This window comes from Mchenga conophoros, linkage group LG10 (genome assembly GCF_057382185.1).
Source record: "Mchenga conophoros isolate Kocher_MC1m ecotype Shallow Benthic linkage group LG10, M_conophoros_male_GT1.1, whole genome shotgun sequence".
Lineage (NCBI taxonomy): Eukaryota > Metazoa > Chordata > Actinopteri > Cichliformes > Cichlidae > Mchenga > Mchenga conophoros.
Window position 1 is genome coordinate 15,410,181 of NC_140535.1, and position 22,501 is coordinate 15,432,681.

General features: G+C 41.0%; 3 protein-coding genes across 10 annotated transcripts; 1 reads left to right on the forward strand and 2 right to left on the reverse strand.

Moving 5' to 3' along the window:
- The first annotated feature begins 1,649 nt into the window (after positions 1-1,649).
- LOC146565553 (uncharacterized) lies at positions 1,650-6,924 on the forward strand. Of its 7 annotated transcripts, XM_085288766.1 has the most exons (14): positions 1,653-1,859; positions 2,746-2,771; positions 3,081-3,166; positions 3,315-3,347; positions 3,444-3,533; positions 3,945-4,016; positions 4,125-4,213; positions 4,326-4,428; positions 4,699-4,801; positions 4,881-4,933; positions 5,045-5,123; positions 5,345-5,841; positions 6,041-6,234; positions 6,343-6,924. In XM_085288766.1, the coding sequence occupies exons 2-14, from the start codon at positions 2,765-2,767 to the stop codon at positions 6,485-6,487; spliced, it is 1,551 nt and encodes a 516-aa protein (XP_085144892.1). In that variant the 5' UTR covers positions 1,653-1,859; positions 2,746-2,764; the 3' UTR covers positions 6,488-6,924. The 7 variants fall into 7 exon arrangements, with proteins under 7 accessions (XP_085144890.1, XP_085144894.1, XP_085144892.1 ...); XM_085288764.1 differs by having other exon boundaries at positions 1,650-1,859; positions 2,746-3,166; XM_085288769.1 differs by lacking the exon at positions 3,081-3,166.
- Positions 6,925-10,727: 3,803 nt separating this feature from the next.
- On the reverse strand, positions 10,728-15,405 carry LOC146565554 (uncharacterized). Of its 2 annotated transcripts, XM_085288762.1 has the most exons (6): positions 15,205-15,405; positions 13,535-14,445; positions 13,170-13,266; positions 12,686-12,796; positions 12,071-12,237; positions 10,728-11,738 (listed from the first exon to the last, which is right to left on the reverse strand). In XM_085288762.1, exons 2-6 carry the CDS (start codon positions 14,410-14,412, stop codon positions 11,276-11,278), a joined length of 1,716 nt encoding a protein of 571 aa, XP_085144888.1. In that variant the 5' UTR covers positions 14,413-14,445; positions 15,205-15,405; the 3' UTR covers positions 10,728-11,275. The 2 variants fall into 2 exon arrangements, with proteins under 2 accessions (XP_085144888.1, XP_085144889.1); XM_085288763.1 differs by lacking the exon at positions 15,205-15,405 and having other exon boundaries at positions 13,368-13,677.
- Positions 15,406-19,012: 3,607 nt separating this feature from the next.
- Positions 19,013-21,525, reverse strand: LOC146565555 (transmembrane 4 L6 family member 5-like). The gene is made up of 5 exons (XM_085287926.1): positions 21,247-21,525; positions 20,966-21,031; positions 19,972-20,111; positions 19,661-19,881; positions 19,013-19,569 (listed from the first exon to the last, which is right to left on the reverse strand). The coding sequence occupies exons 1-4, from the start codon at positions 21,421-21,423 to the stop codon at positions 19,689-19,691; spliced, it is 576 nt and encodes a 191-aa protein (XP_085144052.1). The 5' UTR covers positions 21,424-21,525; the 3' UTR covers positions 19,013-19,569; positions 19,661-19,688.
- Positions 21,526-22,501: the final 976 nt, after the last annotated feature.

The window sequence follows — 22,501 nt, forward strand, 5'->3', positions numbered from 1 at the left end:
AAAGAGGAGCCACTCTTCTTTAGCTTATTGATGTGTACAGGCATTTATTTATGCACAACTCTTTTTTAAGGCTAATAACTTTTCCAACACCTCAATTCTTTTTCTTTTTTGCTGGCATGCTTGGAATAATAGCCCTGTTGCATGACTCTGTTTCAGCCGGCAGACAGATGGCCTCACGTTTGACTCTAGAATACTTTGGTATACAGAGGACGACTGTGGCTCAGGGGGTTGGGAAGCGCATCTGTAACCGGAAGGTTGCCGGTTCGATCCCTGGGCTCACTGTCCTGGTCATTGTGTCCTTGGGCAAGACACTTTATCCTACCGCCTACTGATAGGGGCCGATGGCGTTCCCTGAACCTCGCAACCGTAGCTTGCCTCCACCAGTGAGTGAATGAATAGTGGCATTGTAAAGTGCTTTGGGTGCCTTGAAAAGTGCTATATAAATCCAATCCATTATTAGTTAATGGCCGACTTGATGATCGCAAGGTGTCAAAGTCCATGTGGCAGCAAAAAAAAAATCATCACCCCTCCTCCACTGTTAGTGACAGTTGGCAGAGGTATTTGTGTGGATACGTTGTGTTTGTCATCCATCCATTTTCTGTCACTTATATGGGTTTTGGTCTCTGGGGCAGCAGTTTCAGCAGAGAAGTCCAGGCGTCCCTCACCACAGCCACCTCCTCTCAACCAGGGGGACACAGATCAGTACAGCATTCTCCTCACTGTAAACGCCGCCCCGATCCATCTGTCATTCTTGTGTTCACTTGTGAACAACACCCTGGGATTCCTAACTCCTCCACTTGGGCCAGTAGCTGGTCCCTGACCCAGAGTGGGCACTCCACTCTCTTCTGGCTGAGAACCACGGTCTCGGACTTGGAGGTGCTAATTGGAGGAAAACACATCGGGGATGCAGAGGTCAAGGACAGAAGAGAAGAAAAAAGGTGACGGTGAGACAGCGGAGGCTCGAAGCGAGGAGGAGGTTTAAACCGTGTCTGCCGTCTATCGTGATGGGAAATGTGCGATCGTTGGCAAGTAAAATCGACGAGCTCTCAGCACTGGTACGGAGTCAGAGGGAATACCGAGAGTGTAGCCTGATGTGTTTCACCGAATCATGGCTGCACCAGGTCATTCCCGATGAGAATGCTTCCGTGGAAGGCTTCCACACTGTTCGGGCGGACAGGGACAGCATCGCTAGCGGTAAGCGTAAAGGAGGTGGGCTTGCTGTTTTAGTTAACAACCGGTGGTGTAACCCTGCCAACATAACAATCAAAGAAAGGATTTGTTGCCCGGACACTGAACTGTGTGCTGTTGGACTCAGGCCGTATTATTTACCCAGGGAATTCTCTCACGTCATCTTGGTGGCTGTTTATGTTCCCCCCTCTGCTAACCCCACAGCTGCATGTGACACTATCCACTCTGCCATAGCTCGGCTACAGACTCAGCACCCGAGTGCCTTTATTGTGATCTCGGGTGACTTCAACCATGTATCACTGGACAATACACTACCAACATTCAAACAATATGTGGACTGTCCCACCAGGGGAGAGAAAACTTTAGACTTACTGTATGCTAACGTCAAGGATGCATACAGCTCCTCCTCCCTCCCCCCACTTGGTAGGTCAGATCATAACCTCATTCAGGACGATCTGATTTCCTCGTGTCAGCATTGTTCCCACATCATCATAATTAATGTTGTTCCAGGTTCAACATTGCAAGTGACCAATCACCTTCTTGTGACGTCATTCCTTTGCGACTTCGAAATACCCGCCTTCGAGTATTTCGAAATACAAGTGAAGAAGCGAAAAACCGCCGCCTGTCCGCCGAATTTGAAGTCAATTTAGGATACTTTCCTTTAATAAACGGTAAGCATTATACATATGTTCCTCACTTGGCTTGCTGTTTGTTTGCTAGCGATAGGCTACTTGACAACAGCATTAGCTAACCAGTGTTCTCTAGACCAGCGTTCCCCAACTTTTTGGGTGTTTCGTGGCCCGGGGGTTGGGTCAGGCAAAATTGCAGTAGCTTCCCTGATCATTTTACAAACATAAGTGAAGAGAATCTGGACTAAAAGGCCTAGACTTATGGTTGTGTGCTGAATCTATGAATCAAACTATCACCTGGAAACATAATTAACTGGTCCATAGCTGTGAAACTGGACATGAGTTCTTGATTCTATGGAGATTAACAGTAATCCAGAAATTTACCAATTTGTCCTGGTACATCGCGTAAATGTTGTCCCTGGGACATTGTGTAAATGTTGTCCCTGGGACATCATGTAGAATTTGCCCTGGGACATCGTGTAGATGTTGTCCCTGGGACATCGTGTAAATGTTGTCCCTGGGACATCGTGTAGATGTTGTCCCTGGGACATCGTGTAGATGTTGTCCCTGGGACATCGTGTAGATGTTGTCCCTGGGACATCGTGTAGAATTTGCCCTGGGACATCGTGTAGATGTTGTCCCTGGGACATCGTGTAAATGTTGTCCCTGGGACATCGTGTAAATGTTGTCCCTGGGACATCGTGTAAATGTTGTCCCTGGGACATCGTGTAGATGTTGTCCCTGGGACATCGTGTAGATGTTGTCCCTGGGACATCGTGTAGATGTTGTCCCTGGGACATCGTGTAGATGTTGTCCCTGGGACATCGTGTGATAGCTTGTAAATAATGGAATGAAAATTATTGATTGTTATTAACTTGTGAAAAAGAAGTGTAACAAATCCACATGTTATGTTCTTACACCCTTACAGAAACTGTGACTCCTTCACAATGTCAGGTAAATGTCAACTCATGTTGAATAATCAACCAATCAAGCCTTTTATTATCACATGCAATGTTACACGTACAACTGCAATGAAAATTTCACCCCCTTCTGACCATACATATATTGCTTAAACATCACATTGGGAAGACAGGTCGGAAACAGTTAGGAAGGTCAGAAAACAATTTAATTAATAGATGAGGGGAGAGGAGGAGAAAAAAGAACTACAACCAGACAAAGCTCCTAGAAGACTGAAATGGATGATGGTTGCAGCATGCAAAAAGAAAATGATATCTGTTGACTACAGCATATGCTTTCTCACAGATTACCTTGTGGGAGTAGCTGGACCAAACTCTACTGGTATTTCAAGTTTGAAATCCCTGTTTGACCAGACTAACATTTCAGATGAGGTACCTCTTGACATAAAAATCCTTTTATGTTGTCATAAAACTAATGTTAAATTCTGCTTTAAATACACTTTATTGTACAATTTACTTAATGAATCGTATTCCTTAGTTCTGTTTTTATTTATATGTATTTATTTATTTGTTTTATAAGGTAATAGATGGCCTAATCTATTTGCAGTGTGAGGTATGTTGAAAAGCTTGTTTGATCATAATGACATAGCATGTTTACGTTTTTTGTAATGTATTTGAAAACATAGGTGTATTTATGTTATTTTTATAGAATTTCCCTCACATTTATCCAATACCAAGCCAAATCACTGGAAAAATTTTGGATGGGTCCACAAGAGCACAAAGTGCATACTTTTTGAAGGTATGACTTGGACTGTGGTAACTATGTTCTTATCACAAAGGGTTTATAAGTTGCCACTATAAACAAACAGCATTTTCCAAAATTGAAGCCTTGTCAGAAGAACCTGAAAAATACCTTTCTGAAACCTTTTCTGTGTAAAGACTTGTTCAAAAGCAATGCACACAGATTAAAACATTTCTGTCTTGGCCAACTGATAAAGAACACCAAAAATTGAGTGGTGCGTGTTGAGTCTGTGGTCTTGATTTGTTTTGTACACACTATAGAAATTAATTAATGTAAACCAAAAATGACACTTTCTATATGTTTGTGTATCTGCAGAATTAATCACAAGTCTCACCTGACAAGCTTTCGCAGTTTTGCAGTGTCATTCTTGACAGAAAAACATACTTGTCACATTCTTTTTATTTCCAGAAAAACATCTTTCAGATGTATGAGAAATTGATTGGAGCCTGTCTGGAAAACGGCAGCCACTGGACCTTGTTTGTAAGTTGCACAGATTTTGCACTCTCTCTAGTGCATGATACTTTTCAGTGTCCCTCATTAGGAAAGCTCAAGGCCCAAGCCTACCATATCCATCTTTTTACAAAACAGTTTTGTGATATACCCAAGAGGACCATAGTCTATATGAATTCATTTGGCGAGTCGGAGGTCAGAAAAAGTGCGGTGTTGAAAAACTGGAGGTAATTAATTAACATATTTAACATAACATATTTAATTTAATTGAAATCATTACCGAACGTGGTTATTGATTTCTCTATATGCTTTTTATTTGTAATAACTGCGATCTCTCAGCTCATTTGCTTCAGCAAGAGGCTGCGCTGGAGAGTGGACCTTGTCACATGTGAGCCACCCACATCAACAGGATGGGAACTCATGTGGAGTGCATGTCATAATGGTACTGAAAACTATAGCTTTAACCTATATAAGTAATGTTTACATTTTTGCCTATTCAGTTTTTAAAGCCTTAGAGGCAGGATGGTAAAATCTCAATTTTTTTTGTAGATTGAACCATTTCAGCAGTAATGCTTTGCTTTGGTTGCTCTGTTTTTTGTTTTTTTTCTCGGGGGGTGGGGTGGGGGGGTTAAAAACAAACAAACATTTCTTTGTTAATCTAATTCTTTTTGTTCTTTTTTTTTTTTTTTTCTTCTTCTTCGTCAATTATTAGTTTGCCCAATCTCTCATTGACGGTAAAACACAAGTGGAGGAGTACAACACTGAAATCACAAAGCTCAGGTCCCGACTTTGCCACTACTTATTTTCCTCAATAGGTAAAGATAAAATTAGCTGCCTTCTTTTTCTCTAACATTGGAAAATGTAACTTGTACTTAAACAAATTATATTTTGCAGATCGAACTAGGAAGTGCAGTCAGTGCTGGTGTGTGATTGCAGCCAAAGACCGGGTACACTATGACATGTCCTTAGCCATATAGATTGTTTATTTAATGGACTTTGTTCATTTGTTTTTTGTTTGTTTATTTCTTCTTCTTTTTTTTCTTTTTTTTAATTCACAGGTGCAGTGCCAGAAATGTGGTGCATACAAGCACATGCGTTGTTCAAAGTCTGTTTGTGGCATCTGTATCTTCTGTGAGAGTAAGTCACAATATAACTAAACAATGTCCAAAAATGTTTAAAGTGAAATTTTTTTTCGTAATTTTGCCTTTGCACACCAGGACTGTGTAATTAAAGTGGACGTTTCAAGATCCAGTTTTTACACAAAACTATTTTAGACATAACTGTGTCGTATTGTGGGGATTTCTCTTCACAATTAAATTGATATAGTGCTGTTTATATCATTCTTCTTTATGTAACAGCACAGTGCAGCACAGCAGAGGGAAAGGAGTTGTGCAGCATAGTGGGTGGCTATACAGGAGGAGCAATAGAAGTAGCCAGTGAAGAATGTCATCAGGGAAAGCATCAGGCAGCGAATGACAAAGGAAAAGTTCCTAAGGGAGAGAACATCTCCAGCAAATCGACAAGTAACAGTGAGATAGGAAGACTGACAGTCAGAGATGAAGGTACACAGACTGAAAGAGATGAAGGTACACAGACTGAAGACAACGAAAAAGAAGCAGAAGTATACGGCACAAGTCTGAGTACAGATAATGCTGCTGCTGATGATGTTGACAGGATCGATGCAGATACAGAATTCCAAACTGATTCAGAAGGAACTAGTACAGTTTACAGAGTGCATGGTCGCTTATCTGTACCAAGCTCAAAAAAGAAAACCTACACAATAACAGAAGACGAGATCAAGCGCAGAATCAACGCAGAGAACATGTCAGTTCATGTTTTCAGAGGTTTGATTGGGGTAGGTATACATTTCGTGATTTTGATGTCACCTGAAATAAATCCAGGTTACTCGTATCAATGAAGTGACAATGTGGCTGGAAATTGTGCATTTGCTGCAACATATACACAATTACACCATGTAAACAAAAGCATTTAACTTTGTGCGCGTGTGTGTGTCTCTCTCTGCTCTTTTGGTGTTTGCACTTTTTCTTTTTTAGGGCCGTAAAGCCAAACTGCCCGCAATGATTCTTGACAGGCCTAAGAAGGCCAAAACTAAAGTAACAGTGTTTAGTGTTCTGAGTGAAGAGGAGGCTGGGGAGCTAGCCCTCGGGTTTGCCGGAAGATTGGCCTGCGATGTCACAACAGACATGGTCTGTAAAGGCATCGACCATTCAAGTGCTGATATGACAAAGTAAGTTAGTAAAACAATATGAAAGTTGTATCTTTTTTGGTATTATTTGTCATTTCCCCGTATTTGGGTTATTGGTGTAACATTGTTAATCTTACTTTCTAATAACAGACAGACTCTTCTCAAAATCCAACACAATCTTAAACATGAGCTGACTGATTCCTCAACCTTCAGTTTGCTGACACACACCTTTGGCCCCGCTGCACTGGATTCTGTCATTTCATTCCTGTGTGAAAAACTTGATCTTGTCTCTTAAATAATGAAACCTTTTGTGACTTTTGTTTGTTCTGTAAATCAGAATCTTGAAAATTGTTCATTGTTGTTCTAAGTTTGTGTTAACTATTTGGCAAAAATGATTGGTTCCTAATCCAAACAGCATAATGACTGTTCTAACACATATCTTAAAAATGCTACAAAGAAAATTATCACATATGTTTCAATATGAATGTAATTGTGTCACACTCGGTTTGTAGTAGCTTTCCTGTTTTATTTTGAGTTTTGGTATGTTTACACTGTTATTTTTATTTCCCGTGTGTTCGTCTTCCCTTATTAGTTTTACTGTATTTAATTAGTCTGATTTAATAACTTATAATTATTTACTTTCCAGTGTGTATATATGCTCCTCGTTTGGATTATTGTTTGTTTGAGTTCTGCCTGTCTTTTCTATTAAAGATTTGGACTTTTGGACTATTAGTGGACCTCGTAGGTTTTTATTCTGTGCAATTGGTAATTGACTGGGTTTAATTTAGTGGCCTGGAAAACAGGCCGGAGGGGTCTGGTCATTTTAACCCCCTAAGACCCGAAATCTTCCATGGCATGCATTTTTAATTTCTCTTTGATATTTGGGCCGATTGGAACCCGATGAATGTAAAAAAGAATTACCAGGTTTTGTTTTTTTTACCTAATTTTTGTTTCTGAGAAAAATGAGAGCCACATATGAGGACATTAATTTGAAATTTCGATAGAACAGTTGCAGTATAATGTCCTCATAACTGTATATCAGGCACTTGTTGATCAAGATTTAGTATTTTGGTCTAAATAACCCAAAATGTGATGTCCACATGTGTGGACGCCAGGCTGGAGTAAAGTGTTAGAGCTATTTATACCTATGTAAACTTTTATACACTGGTTTTTACCTGTCTTGTTTCAGAAAGGTTTAAAAGGGTAATGTCCACAGTTTATTTGTTTATTTATTTGTTTGAATTCAACATATTTTATTAAAGTAATTGAGCTTGAACACAGAAAAAACTGAATCAAATAATCATAAAATCAAATCACTTGCACTATACTTCCTGAAACAGGAAGCTCCAACCCGGAGGGCGGTGCACTGTTGGACGGACCAATCGGAGTCTGCGCTGCGGGACTGTTTTGATCACGCGGACTGGGAAATGTTTCACGTGGCCGCCAGAGACATTGATGAATACACAGACTCAGTCTGTGGATTTATCAGGAAATGCGTGGAAGATGTCGTCCCATCCAGAACAGTCAAATCCTTCCCAAATCAAAAACCCTGGATTAACGGAGATGTTCGCGCAGCACTGGTGGCACGGAACACCGCCTTTGCCTCCGCGAACACATCGGACTACAAACACGCACATTACCAACTCCGGAAGACGATCAAAGCAGCCAAACGTGAGTACAGGGACAGGGTGGAACAACAGTTTGACAACCCTCGGAGTATGTGGCAGGGACTAAACACGATCGCAGACTTTAGAGGGAAAACCAGCACACCGCAGACCACGGCCTCTCTGTGTGAGGATCTAAACGTATTCTACGCTAGATTCGACACAGCGAACACCATGAGACCGGACAGTGTGCGCACCGCGGATGACGTCAGTGCGCACACTGTGTCTGAGGAGGATGTGCGGAAGTGCTTCAGGAAGGTGAACGCACGCAAAGCCACTGGTCCGGACGGGATTCCCGGCCGCGTCCTCAGGTCATGCGCGGCTCAGCTGGCTGGAGTGTTCACGCACATCTTCAACCTTTCCCTCTCTCTGTCTGTAGTCCCAGCCTGCTTCAAAATGGCCACCATCGTCCCTGTACCCAAATCCTCCACCATCTCCTCATTGAACGACTGGCGACCTGTAGCCCTGACCCCCATCGTAAGCAAATGCTTCGAGAAGCTGGTCAGGGACTTCATCTGCTCTGCACTACCCGACTCACTGGACCCTCTACAGTTTGCATACCGCCACAACAGGTCCACTGATGATGCCATAGCCCTGACACTACACACTGCCCTGTCACACCTGGAGAAGAGAGACACGTATGTGAGGATGCTGTTTGTAGATTACAGCTCAGCATTCAATACCATCGTTCCCTCGAAGCTGGACAGGAAACTGCAGGATCTAGGACTGAGCAGCTCCCTCTGCAGCTGGATCCTTAGCTTCCTGTCTGACAGACGCCAAGTGGTCAGACTGGGCAGCATCACCTCATCCCCCATCACACTGAACACTGGTGCTCCACAGGGGTGTGTACTGAGCCCTCTCCTGTACTCACTCTACACCTACGACTGCACAGCCACTAACAACTCCAACATCATTGTGAAGTTTGCGGACGACACTACAGTGGTGGGTCTTATCACCAACGGTGATGAGACGGCTTACAGGGAGGAGGTCAGCGCCCTGACCCACTGGTGTCAAGACAACCATCTCACCCTCAACGTCGCAAAGACAAAGGAGTTGATAGTGGACTTCCGGAGGTGCAGAGAAGTACACACCCCCATCACCATCAACGGCGCTGCTGTAGAGAGAGTGAGCAGCTTCCGGTTCCTTGGTGTACATCTGGCTGAGGATCTTACGTGGTCAGTACACACAAACAAAACAGTGAAGAAGGCGCAGCAGCGCCTCTTCTTTCTCAGGAGACTGAAAAGATTCGGCATGAGCCCCCGCATCCTCAGGACCTTCTATCACTGTGCCATTGAGAGCATCCTCACTGGATGCATCACCACCTGGTATGGCAACAGCACCGCCTACAACTGCAAAGCTCTCCAGCGAGTAGTGCGGTGCTCTGAACGGATAATTGGAGGTGAGCTTCCCTCCCTCCAAGACATCTACAGGAAGCGCTGCCTGAGGAAAGCGGGGAGGATCATCAAGGACTCCAGTCACCCCAGCCATAAACTGTTCAGACTGCTTCCATCAGGAAGGAGGTTCTGCAGCATCCGGTCCCGTACCAGCAGACTGAGAGACAGCTTTTTCCATCAGGCCATCAGACTGCTGAACACGTCATAGACACCTCAGCTTCACTACTGGAACTTTAACATTATGCACTCCATACTGTATATAAATGCCACTTGTTTTGCACATATTCAACTCTGTATATTTTATTATTATTATTATTATTATTATATATATATTTTTTTTACTATTTAATTTGTAAAAATGTGTATACACACACACACACACACACACACACACACACACGTAGGAAAATATTTAGTATACACATCCAGAAATGCATACACTATTATATATTGTACATATATTTATTAGTTTCAGGTTGGCCATTCTTGTATTTTGCTCGTTTGTGTTGTTGTGTTTGCACATCTCTGTTGCTTGTGGGGCTCGCACACAAGAATTTCACTCGCATGTGCTGTGCCAGTGTGCCTGCACATGTGATGTGACAATAAAAGTGATTTGATTTGATTGATTTGATATACTGAAGTCTAATCTACTCTGAGCTAATGCCGGTTTCCAACACTAATGATTGGGTGAAGGAGAGAGATGAGGGTGTGCACGGCCACTGGTGCTCTTATCCCTGTTCTTTGTGATACAATCCAACAGGAAAGCAGTCAAACCCTTGGACATTAGCCAAGTTAACGTTCACAAATATATACACACAGAGGAACTCTGAGCCCCAATGTCAGCATTAGCACAAACATGCCACTTCATACCAAATCTCAGTGTGAGGTCAGGTGTTAGTCTCATTCCATTATTCTGGCTATATTTTCTTACTCATTACTATTAAACTTATACTTCAGACTAACTATTAACAAAATCACACCCCAATAACTCTGTTATTACACTTTGTATTTAATCATAAAAAGGCTGGATGTTGAAACCTTTTACTTCTATTTTGTATGAGCCAGGATTCTCAACAGCTGATACTCTATGTCCAAAAAGTGACAGGTATCGTTTTATGGAGCAAAAAACTTAAGAGCGCATATTTTATAAATAATACCAACAATTACAAATGCAGACCTTTAATAGTAATAAGTAATCCTTTATTTATAATGCATAGCAATATAAAAATAGTAACATATGAAAATATTACAATGGGCACAGATGAATTTTTATCAAAAACAGCAACCAAGCCAAAGTAATGAATAACACACATAAATAACAACTGCTTGAGAGACCAAACAATTTCTTTTCATCTGTTCCTTGGCAGAAAGTTAAGACAGCTATTCAGCTTTAGGTTTCAATAAACAGAAGTAATGGATGCAGTCCCTTTGAAATGTCACACAAAAGTCTACTTGTGCATATACTTAGCTTTAACTCTTCTCTTTTTTGTTTTGTATTCCAAAAGGTTTTCATTTTCTCCAGAGGATGTCTCTCTTTCAGTGGTTATCGACTGTTCACATTCATTTTCACAGACTGTTGGAATGTCGATGCTGGCCGAACGTTTCTTGCTAGAATACAATGGCCTAATTTTGCGTGCATTATCTGTCATCTTTATTTCGTACTGGCATATACTTTTGCCTACTTGTTTTGTTTTTAAGACATTTGTATGCAGTTCATCTATCATTGCAGTAATACCCTCTGGAATGAATGCCCACTGTTTAACTGTGTCTAAAACAGCATTTAGTTTTCAAACTGCATCTTCTGTGCATTTTTTGTCTGTGCTTTCAACTACAGGAGTGTCATTCAAAGTTGATAGAGGACTTTTCAGAGAGTTTTTCATTTGTTTAAAATGGCTACAAGCCACCTTCAGGCAAGCACATGTGTTATAGTGAGAGAACGTACAACAAGTGCACTGAAGTGTTTCAGCCGATGCAAAAAAACACTGATTTCCAAACAAACTTGGCATTTTTATCACTTTCAAGTCCTCACAGTGTACAAAGTAATGCCTTTCTTTCACTGCAATTCTTGCCAAGGTCTGTTTCCATGTTTGGATAGATGTCATTGTCAGCCTCTGCTAATTTTGCAAGTAACACTAGATGCTTGCAAAGAAGTCCTCGTAAGCCATATGTACAGTTGCAGTAGGACTCAACAGGGCAGACATCATACACCATGTCTTCTCTTGACTCAGATGGGACTTGATATGCATTAACTCCATGGCTGTTCTTGACTGTAATTTTAAGAGCCCAACCACTTTCCATCAGTCTTGAAGCAGAGTCTGAAACTTGAGACAAGGTGTCAGCAAACCTGTTTTTCATGCGGCCCACATCTTGCAGGGTTTTTATGACTGAGAAGTAGTCGTCGGCCTTCCCTAGGAGCACTTCAATCAGATCATCCAGACGCCTATTCTTGTAGCCAGATAAAAACTGGTATTTCAGGCGGTGGAAAAATCTGAAAAACAGTTATTTGAAATGATTAGTAACTGTAATTGAAGGAATTTAAAGTTTTAATCAAGACTGTATTATTTTTTAAAAAATTGGAAAACCTATTGCACACGTCTTTTATAAAGGAATGCTCTGTGCCGGTTTAGCTGATTTAGGCAAATCCACCTACTCTGTTTTTTGTTGTGATAACATAAAAAACGCTGCTAGAATTTAAAGGATTTGCCTAAAACTTGTTCTGGCAATGACATGACGAACCTACTCAGTTTAGCCTCTTGGATTAAAGCATAATATCTTTTTTTCAGCAATACAATTGAATGAGGTCAAAATAATAAATCATACCTTTCAATCACATTGTTTGTTTCAGAACGAGCGTGACTGAACCGACGGCCGTAGTCACACCACATGTGGCCAATGCCTTCCCAGTGCTTCTGAAAATACTGGCACACCAAAGGGTATTGCTTAAATGTCTGGCAGAACTCTGCTGATGTGGCTTTAAAGTCGTCCTCCTAAGAGAATTGGATGCAACAGAATATATTTCAATCCATTTAACAGACCTATTGAAATCTTTAATATTATGTATTGAAGCCCTTTTCCTTTTATTGAATAACATTAAGAATTTTAAGTTATTAATAATATGTCGTGTTTTTGTATTAAGAAGCAATTATTTCTTCCCTTACAATGGCTAAGAAGGAACACTAAACCTATAAGCATATTTGGTTTCAGCATCTGTCTGTGAAAGAATCCCACTCACAAGTTCTACTGCACAGTGGGTGACACAATGATGTTCTGCACAGCTTAAGTACTTGTTTTGATAAGCAAGATAAGAAGCCAGTTTTAGAAATTGTTTCAAAAATCTATTTTGTATCTCTCTGTAACTTTTTTTAGCAACTGAAAGTTATTATGCTCTTAGTGTAATCAAGAAATCAAAATGTGAAATAGACAAATTACACTTACAGATGTGCAAGCTTTCAGCTTACAAAAGAAAGAAATGATTTCATTTCTCTTTTGGGTGTTAGAAAGCCCATGGACCCCGGACTCTGATTTTGAAAGCCATCGATTAACAGCCTGTGAATGTAAGAGAAAAAAAGTTAATCTGGAGAGAGAGACAGAGGAGCAGCTGTACAAAAAGCATAAAAGAAAGCTGACGTCCAAAAATAACTTTGTCACTCACTGGACAAGAGGACCTGTGCATTACAGAAATCAACCAGGCAAACATATTTTTAAATGTCAAAAAGAGCTTTGGGAAGCAGCCACCAGAAGATGAGTGCACTGTGGTCTTAAATGGATGGACATAGTCACTCAACATTTTATCCCTTTATATTCATTAACCTGAGTAGGTGAATATCACAATGAGGCAAATCATAACAACAGGACCCTGTTGTAAAAATGTGTTTCAGGTGCATCTTAGACAACGTGAAAAGAAAACAACGTGGTTTACCTGCAAGACATGGTACCAGCATAGAAGGATAGCTGACTCTGGAAAAACCTTCTGCAAAGCATTTATTTCCGCAAAGTCTTTGTCAACCATAAATGCTCTACAGAAAAAAAGAAAACACTAAATGAGATTAAACAGTATGAAAATGTTTTTGCTATCTCAAAGCACCACTTCAATGCCAAATTAAACATTTCAACTCACAAGTAGATATATAAAATACTGCATACAGCCTATAGGAATAACTTTAACAACTGGAAAGGAAAGTTTTTTGCAGCCCATGCTGCAGCTATAGCATTAGATTCTGGCATGTTATAACTTTTTTGAAAAGGAATTATTTCAAAATTAATAGCTGTCAATGTATTATTTACCTCGGGGAAGTTGGGAAATGCTCACAAACTATTCCAAGAACAGTTTCCAGGGTTTTCTGACTTTCGTTGCTGACAATAGCATAGGCCACAGGGACTCCATGCCCATGATCATCTCTTACAACAAGTGTGAATAAGGGAAATGAATACTGGTTAACGCAGTGCGTGGTGTCAACAAATACTAACTGTTTTGCATAGTTCTCCATGTTTGATTTCATTACAGGTGTCTGCAAAACAATCATTAGTTCTTGGTCAGATGTGTATGGTTGATAGAAGAGAACATGTTCTTGATGTTTTCCATTAAGTAAGGTATGTACACATTGACTGTCTCCACAGTTAAAGTGCTTCTTCCTCATCATGCAGGTTCTAACACTGTCAATGTCACGTGGTGTGACAAAATGCTCTCTGTTGTGAAGATCTCTGTGTCCATGTTCTTTGGCCCATTTATGACATTCGGTTAGTATGATGGCTGGCTTAGTTCCAAGGGAAAGCAGTTCCTCAATCTTCCTCCTCAAATCACTGGAAATATTGTTGAAATGTGCGTCTTTTGGGTCCGAAGGATCATGCCCATCATGCTTATCATATGTACGCTGCACGATGACTGTGTGGTCTTTCCAACATTTGAGTACTTTAAATGAAACATAGGCCTTACAGCCCACTGCTCTGTAGCTGTTTCGACTTTTTCCCCCAGCTCTGATGCAGTTGAATTTGTAATAGTCTCTTTTCCTGTCTTTACCTGAGGCAACATTTAAACATTTATAATGTCCATGAAGGGTTAATGAGTTCAATTTTTCTAACACAACACTGAATGGGTCCTCCTGGCATTGTGACACATGCACACAAAGTTGTGTGTCTTTTCCAGTTCTTTTTTTTTTCGTCATTCAGAACACTTCTTCTAATTATGTCGTCCATTTCTGGTGGAAAAATAACGAATGTTTAATTAGTCAATATTCATTAATTCATTTTAACTTGTTTTGGGGTTTTTTGCAATACAATGTAAATATTAAATATAATATTAAAAAAAATATATATATATATATAAAATAATATAAAACAAACAGGGGCTAAAAGAAGCTAAACTTTCATATGGTATGTCTCTGGCAACTTTAACATGATGTCCCAGGGACAACATCTACACGATGTTCCAGGGACAACATTTACGCGATGTCCCAGGGACAACATTTACGCGATGTCCCAGGGACAACATTTACGCGATGTCCCAGGGACAACATCTACACGATGTCCCAGGGCAACTTCTACACGATGTCCCAGGGACAACATTTACGCGATGTCCCTGGGACAACATTTACGCGATGTACCAGGACAAATTTGTAAATTTCTGGATTACTGTTAATCTCCATAGAATCAAGAACTCATGTCCAGTTTCACAGCTATGGACCAGTTAATTATGTTTCCAGGTGATAGTTTGATTCATAGATTCAGCACACAACCATAAGTCTAGGCCTTTTAGTCCAGATTCTCTTCACTTATGTTTGTAAAATGATCAGGGAAGCTACTGCAATTTTGCCTGACCCAACCCCCGGGCCACGAAACACCCAAAAAGTTGGGGAACGCTGGTCTAGAGAACACTGGTTAGCTAATGCTGTTGTCAAGTAGCCTATCGCTAGCAAACAAACAGCAAGCCAAGTGAGGAACATATGTATAATGCTTACCGTTTATTAAAGGAAAGTATCCTAAATTGACTTCAAATTCGGCGGACAGGCGGCGGTTTTTCGCTTCTTCACTTGTATTTCGAAATACTTGAAGGCGGGTATTTCGAAGTCGCAAAGGAATGACGTCACAAGAAGGTGATTGGTCACTTGCAATGTTGAACCTGGAACAACATTAATTATGATGATGTGGGAACAATGCTGACACGAGGAAATCAGATCGTCCACCTGATTCACCTCACCCCCCGCTATGTGCCAATTGTGAGGAGGGAACCTGTGACCACCAGGACTGTTAGGAGGTGGTCAGAGGAGGCAATAGCGGAACTACAGGGCTGTTTCGAGGTGACCGACTGGGAAACACTCTGTGAGCCTCACGCCGAGGACATCAATGGGCTTACTGAGTGTATCACAGACTACATAACTTTCTGCACCGACTCCATTGTTCCAGCTCAGACTGTTCATTGTTACCCAAATAACAAGCCGTGGGTGACTAAGGACATCAAAGCCCTCCTCAACAACAAGAAGAGGGCTTTCAGAGGGGGCAACAAAGAGGAGGTGAGGAAGGTCCAGGTGTTACTAAAGGACAAGATCAGAGAGGCTAAGGACAATTACAGGAGGAAGCTGGAGTGGAAACTCCAGCAGAACAGCATGAGAGAGGTGTGGAGGGGCATGAAGACCATCACTGGATTCAGGCCAACCAACAGCAGGGGAGCTGAGGGAGGTGAGAATAGAGCCGACGAGTTGAATCTGTTTTTCAATAGATTCGACACCACAGTGTCTGCTCCCACCCCCACAACCTCACCTGCAGTCAGCCTGGAATCCAGAGCCACACCACTGTGCCAGCCTCTCTCTTCACATGTTGCCTCCTGTGAGATTCCTGACACCCCTCCCCCACCCATCACCTTCACTCAATACCAGGTTGAGATGCAAATGAGGAGACTTCACTCAGGCAAGTCTGCTGGACCAGACGGAGTGAGTCCCCTTGTCCTCAAGACCTGTGCCCCCCAGCTGTGTGGAGTCTTTCATAAACTGTTTATGCTGAGTCTGAGTCTGCAGAGGGTCCCGGTGATGTGGAAGACATCATGCCTCGTCCCTGTACCAAAGACGCCTCGTCCCAGTGGCCCCCAGGATTACAGGCCCGTGGCACTGACCTCCCACATCATGAAGACCCTGGAAAGGCTCATCCTGGACCAGCTGCGACCCATAGTAAGACCACATCTGGATCCCCTTCAGTTCGCTTATCAGCCTCGTCTCGGAACAGAGGACGCCATCATCTACCTGCTCAATCGTGTCTACACCCATCTGGACCAGCCGGCGAGCACTGTGAGGGTCATGTTTTTTGACTTTTCCAGTGCTTTCAACACCATCAGGCCGACCCTCCTGGGTGATAAGTTAGCAGCGATGCAGGTGGATGCTTCTCTGGTGTCCTGGATTGTTGATTACCTGACAGGAAGACCACAATATGTACGTCTCCCACAGTGTGTGTCTGACAAGGTGATTAGCAACACAGGGGCACCACAGGGGACTGTCCTCTCCCCCTTCCTCTTCACCCTCTACACCACAGACTTCAGCCACTGCACAGAGACCTGCCATCTTCAGAAGTTTTCTGATGACTCTGCGGTGGTTGGATGCATCAGCAGGGATGATGAGACAGAGTACCGGGCTGTGGTCGACTCCTTTGTCACGTGGTGTGAGCAGAATCATCTGCAGCTCAACGTGGCAAAGACCAAGGAACTGATCGTGGACTTCAGGAAGACCAGGAAACACTTGACCCCTGTTTCAATCCAGGGGGTCAGTGTTGACATTGTGGAGGACTATAAATACCTTGGAGTACACATTGACAATAAACTGGACTGGGCTAAAAACACCACAGCACTTTACAGGAAGGGCCAGAGTCGTCTCTATTTTTTGAGGCGACTGAGGTCCTTCAACATCTGCCAGAAAATGCTGAGGATTTTCTATGAGTCTGTGGTGGCCAGTGCGATCCTCTATGCTGTTGCATGCTGGGGGAGCAGGCTGAGGGTCGCAGATGCCAACAGACTTAATAAACTGATCCGTAAGGCCAGCAATGTTGTGGGGATGGAGCTGGACTCCCTCAAGGTGGTGTCGGAGAGGCGGATGCTGTCCAAGATAAAGACAATGTTGGATAACACCTCCCACCCACTCCATGACATGTTGGTCAGTCACAGGAGCTCGTTCAGTGAAAGACTGAGATTACCGAAAAGCACCACTGAACGACACAGGAAATCATTCCTGCCTGTGGCCATCTCCCTGTACAACGCATCCACTTAACAAACTGTTTGCTGCTACAACTACACATGTTTCTTTTCCAAATATTTATTTATAAGTGACTTATGTATGTATGTATGTATATATATGTATATATTGTACTATTCTTAGTTAGCGTATTGTCTGTCTTGTCTTAATGTTGGTTTAAAATGGAGCACTGTAACAAAAAATAATTTCCCCCAGGGATCAATAAAGTATTCTGATTCTGATTCTGATTCTGATTCTGATTCTAATTTTTCTCTAATTCAATTTTCTCTTTGATCATAGGTGAGGGGCCAGGTAATCTCCCATGGGAAACCCTAATAGGGGGAAACTGCCCTGAACAACATCGCTCCTGGGATCACTGGGGGGCACAAACCTCTCCTTGATAAGGTGGCGATTCATGGAGGGGAATTGTGTTTGATTTTCATCCAATGTGGGGCTGTGCATTATGGTTAAACATGTCCACATTACAATTATAAACCACACTGTACATTCTTTATAGAGAAAATAGACTTTCTCTTTCTTTTGTCCTTTCTCCCTCTTCTCAACCCCAGACAGTCACAGCAGATGGCCGCCCTTCCCTGAACCTGGTTCTGGTGGGAGTTTCTTCCAAAATTTGAATCTGTTCATCTGGATGTAGCGTGTTCAGTGGGAGAAACGTTTCGTCACTCATCCAAGTGACTTCTTCAGTCTCAGCTGACTGCAGGTTTCCCCAATCTTATAAACAGTACATTTGTACAATGACTGAAACTAGCTAACTAAAAGAACAATGGGCTGTGAGATCAGTTCCTTGATCATTAATGTGTAGTTTGTCATGGTTGTTGATTAGTGGTCATGACAACCATTAGGGGACTGTTGTTATGATTTGGGGCTATATAAATAAAATTGAATTGAAATGAATGCAATTCAAATGTTAGTCTACTTACCCTCCTCGAGAGGAGAATTCTTATGAAAGCGCCCTCTGGTGGTGTTTGAAAATCATAACAATCCACTTCACATGCGCCACTTGTAGGTCATTGCTTAACCTCCTATGACCTGGCGTCCACATATGTGGACATCACATTTTGGGTTATTTAGATCAAAATACTCGATTTTGCTCTACAAGGACCTGATATCCACTTACGAGGACATTATGCTGCTACTGTTCTATCGAAATTTTAAACGAATATCCTCATTTTTCTTAGGAACAAAAAATAGGTAAAAAATAAATAAATAAAATAAAAATCTGGCAATTCTTTGTTTTTACATTCATCAGGTCCCAATCAGTCCAAATATCAAAGAGAAATTAAAAATGCATGTCGTGGAAGAGTTCGGGTCTTAGGAGGTTAAAGACTATGTAAAAATAGTAAAGTGGCATATGCTATTTAATTTTAACTTACATAAAACCTGGTGTAGCAACTAAATTAATATTTTCATTATGGAATCATTGGCAGCTATGTGTCCACTCTCTGCTGTGATTCTCCAGTCCCCAACATTAATCTTTTTCAATTCTTGTGTAACCTTTTTATTTATTTATTCATGTACGTCAGTGAAACCAAAACTGCCTGATTATGTGTCATTTTATCTAGGACTGGCTAACAATTTGAGATAACACTGAAATATTTGTATATCAAGGCTGGTATTTATTATAATAGTAAAAAGACATTTGTCATGTATTTTATTTTGCTCTGAAGGTTATTACATTAATTATAGTAAGATATTAGTAATATAGTACACTACTAATGTAATATTAGTAATAGCCACTAAAACCTATCAATGGTGTAAAACACAATTATTCAAAAGATATACTTTTTAGATTTTTTTTTAAAAAAACATAGTAAAACTTTAGCTGCAATGTTTCAAGCCAGATTATATAAAACTGGCCATCTAATTAGCATAACTCATTTCTAATGTCGTGGATTTATTATTACTAAAAAAAGATTGCACAACAGTAAATTAAAATTTTCTGCAATATGTGAAGCATGAAATACAAAAAAGTTCTTCTTTTTTTTTAAATAGTAAAAAATCAAAGAGAATGTTTTATGCAGATGTAGACAAGAGGTTTATCCTCATTCATCCAGCAGGGGGCGCCCATCAATTGTCAGGAACTCTCAGTGTCTGTAGATTAAGGAATGAATAAATAATAAGTATAATAAGTCTCTCTATATAAATCTGAGAAGCAAATCATTTGAGATGTAATTATTTTCACCTATTATTCTTTTAAGGCGAACTCAGTTTCAAAGCACTTCTTTGTTGCAGGTTCCACACAGACAGCCGAAGAGCCCGTTGATCATCTGTATGGCACAGAGGATCACCTGCAGGCAGCTTGTGGCCAGCAGAGTGCCGAACAGTCCAAGGTTAAACTGCACAATGTTCTTGGGCTCTGTGCATAAGCTCCACAATTTATCGTTCTTCAGGTAGTTGTTGTCACTGTGCAAGACAGGAGATTTATAAATGACTAAGAATTAAGAAACATATCAAACGTGTCCTGAGGAAGTCACTCCTGTGCTTTTTTTTTACCCTGTGAGTTCTTTAAAAGGCGTTGTCCAGATCAGTACAGTTTTGCAGAGAGGCCCATTCTGCAAACCAAGTGCTGCAACAATTAAACTGTACAAGCCTCCAGCAACACCCACTGCAGCAAATGCAATTGATAAGAACATCTGCAGAGAGAGTAAATGATAAAGGTCAAATGCAATCATGATACAGTTTAAAGACACAACTCCCCCCCCTGTTGATAAATGAAACATTTAGGGAGGGACAAGCACTCTGTTTAGTTTTCCCATAGACTACAGATCTCCTTAAAATTAAGTACAGGCTAAACCAAACATAACAAAAACAGGTTTGCTGGTACTGTGTTAAGTCACTTTTTCTATTTCTGTTGCAGGCTTAATTTTTACAATGTAATCATAGCTTAACTCTATCAACAAAAAGGCCTTCGCTGGATTGCTGTACGTTTGAAGTTTTGTTTTTTATTAAAATGCATTTCTGTACCACTAAGTCCAAAAACATTTCAGTGAGCCTTTTCCTGTGTCTTCAACCTTTAAACATTCTCTCGAGATCAAGAAAGGAGACTCTGCAAACAACATGATGTCTAATTAAATTAGGATGACATCTAAGTAAATTAGGAACCTAAAAAGACATGCTGTTGTGGCTTGCAAATTGCAGCGAATTTGGCTTCTTTTTTTTGGCTTCACTTGAATTTAGCCTCAGTACAAAAGTGGAGAAAATAAAGATTGAACTATACAAGGAATTTTTATAAAATAATCATCACTTTGGGCCAGTTTGTATGACACACATTGGAGTGACCTTGTGGCATATACTTTAACATTTCAGGTCAATAGCTATTTGTATTTCCACTGATCTTACTGATGTTATTTTTAACTATTTACTGACAATTTGCAGAGTTCAAATCTCCTTTCAGTGAAGATTGCATATGATGCATTAATCATTAAACTTAATCAAGCCTCCCTAATCGACCACTTGCAACATCTTATTGTACTCATGTCTGACTCACCCCACAGCGATTTCCACAGCAACCCTGTTTACCAGTTAAATGAATGTACAATGCTGGTAGCAACACCTGTAGAAGGACAAAGGAGGTGATAGGACATAATATTCAGTCGGATATTAGTGGAATATTTAAAAGACTCTGTAAACATGCAAACATGAGCCTTCATTCGTGTTTTGAGAAGCAGTGCGCACCAAGTGCATTCTGACTTTTCAACCTTGCAAATATACAGAATAAAAATGTTTAATTTCTGCAACAGACTGAAAAATAAAAAAAAGACCACTCACCATTACACCCCCTCCAATGAGTCCCCCCATGTATTTCACCTCCTCGGTAATATGTCCGTCTTTGGCATAAGTGACGTCCCCATCAGGGAAGAACAGCACGATGTTACAGATGATAGATATGACTACTAGTGGGTACAGAGCAACAGCAATAAAACGGGAACATTTTCCAGTGCACATGTCTGCAGATGGAGAAAGTTACTAACTTGGTAGCAAAGTTTGAGCTCAGATGATTCTTGCTTGTCGAAAGAGGCTCCACTTAAATGTGACTGGGGAAGAAAAAGCAGCCAGTGGGAGGGAGGTTAGGATGTGGGAGGTGTAGTGAAAACCAGTGACAGAAAAGATATGGGATAGGCTGCGGAAGGATGTGTGACTCACCCTGTGGAATTATAGAGACACAAGCCTTGTGTTGTTCACTCGCTGGCATGATTAGATAACGACGTTGTTTGGTCAACTTTATAACTACACACTGGTCCTCTTATTGACACATGTTGGTGCCGAGCATGTCACTGCTGAGAAATAAGCTGCATGATCAGAGTTCCAAAATGCTTATTGGGATTAAATACAAGCAAGTTTCTTGTACATTGCTTGAATGCACAACTAGATTAGTGTGAGACACATGTTTATATGTCAGAACCCAGCTCAGAGTATGCGACAAGAAATATGGAGCCCACACATAGACTTAGGCTAACGATACCAAAAATGGCTTATCCTCCCAGGACCTGGTGTGTGCACATCACATTTTGGGTTATTTAGACCAAAATACTCAATTTTGCTCTACATGGCCTGAGATCCACTTATGAGGACGTTATACTGCTACTATTCTATTGAAATTTTAAATGAATATCCTCATATGTGGCTCTCATTTTTCTTAGAAACAAAAATCAGGTAAAAAAAAAAAAAAAAGAGTGAGAATGTGCCAAAAAAATAAATAAATAAATGTCAGTCAATGAGCATCCATAAAGAAGAGAGAAGCAGAAAAAGGGATATTCTGGCAGGGCTTTTTACAGTGTACCTGAGTCTGAACTGCTCAGGTGTTCTGCTTCTAAGTTTGGGACAGCTCTAACCACCAGTTACATGAAAAAGATAGACGCAGGGCAAATGGGGCTCGTCTGCAGAGTAATCTTGACCTTGTAAGATTTTTGAAGTAAGTTACGTAAACGCTTGTTTGTATCACTTCGTAAGGTTTCACTTAGTGCTCTGCATCTTCCACTTGCATAGAAAAATTTGGCTAGTTGTCTCTTTGGACTTGCCTTTG

Bases quoted from the DNA above. Each gene is read 5' to 3' on its own strand.
- LOC146565553 (XM_085288764.1), top strand. From the start codon at position 2,954: ATGAGGGGAGAGGAGGAGAAAAAAGAACTACAACCAGACAAAGCTCCT. The intron at 4,017-4,124 runs GTAAGTTGCACA...TTTACAAAACAG, and splicing joins GCAGCCACTGGACCTTGTTT to TTTTGTGATATACCCAAGAG. The intron at 4,802-4,880 runs GTAAAGATAAAA...TATATTTTGCAG, and splicing joins CTACTTATTTTCCTCAATAG to ATCGAACTAGGAAGTGCAGT.
- LOC146565554 (XM_085288762.1), bottom strand. From the start codon at position 14,412: ATGACGAAAAAAAAAAGAACTGGAAAAGACACACAACTTTGTGTGCAT. The intron at 12,797-13,169 runs GTAAACCACGTT...TTACATTCACAG, and splicing joins GCTGGTACCATGTCTTGCAG to GCTGTTAATCGATGGCTTTC. The intron at 11,739-12,070 runs GTATGATTTATT...ACTGTTTTTCAG, and splicing joins ACAAACAATGTGATTGAAAG to ATTTTTCCACCGCCTGAAAT.
- LOC146565555 (XM_085287926.1), bottom strand. From the start codon at position 21,423: ATGTGCACTGGAAAATGTTCCCGTTTTATTGCTGTTGCTCTGTACCCA. The intron at 21,032-21,246 runs GTGAGTGGTCTT...GTCCTTCTACAG, and splicing joins TCATTGGAGGGGGTGTAATG to GTGTTGCTACCAGCATTGTA. The intron at 19,882-19,971 runs GTAAAAAAAAAG...TGTCTTGCACAG, and splicing joins CCTTTTAAAGAACTCACAGG to TGACAACAACTACCTGAAGA.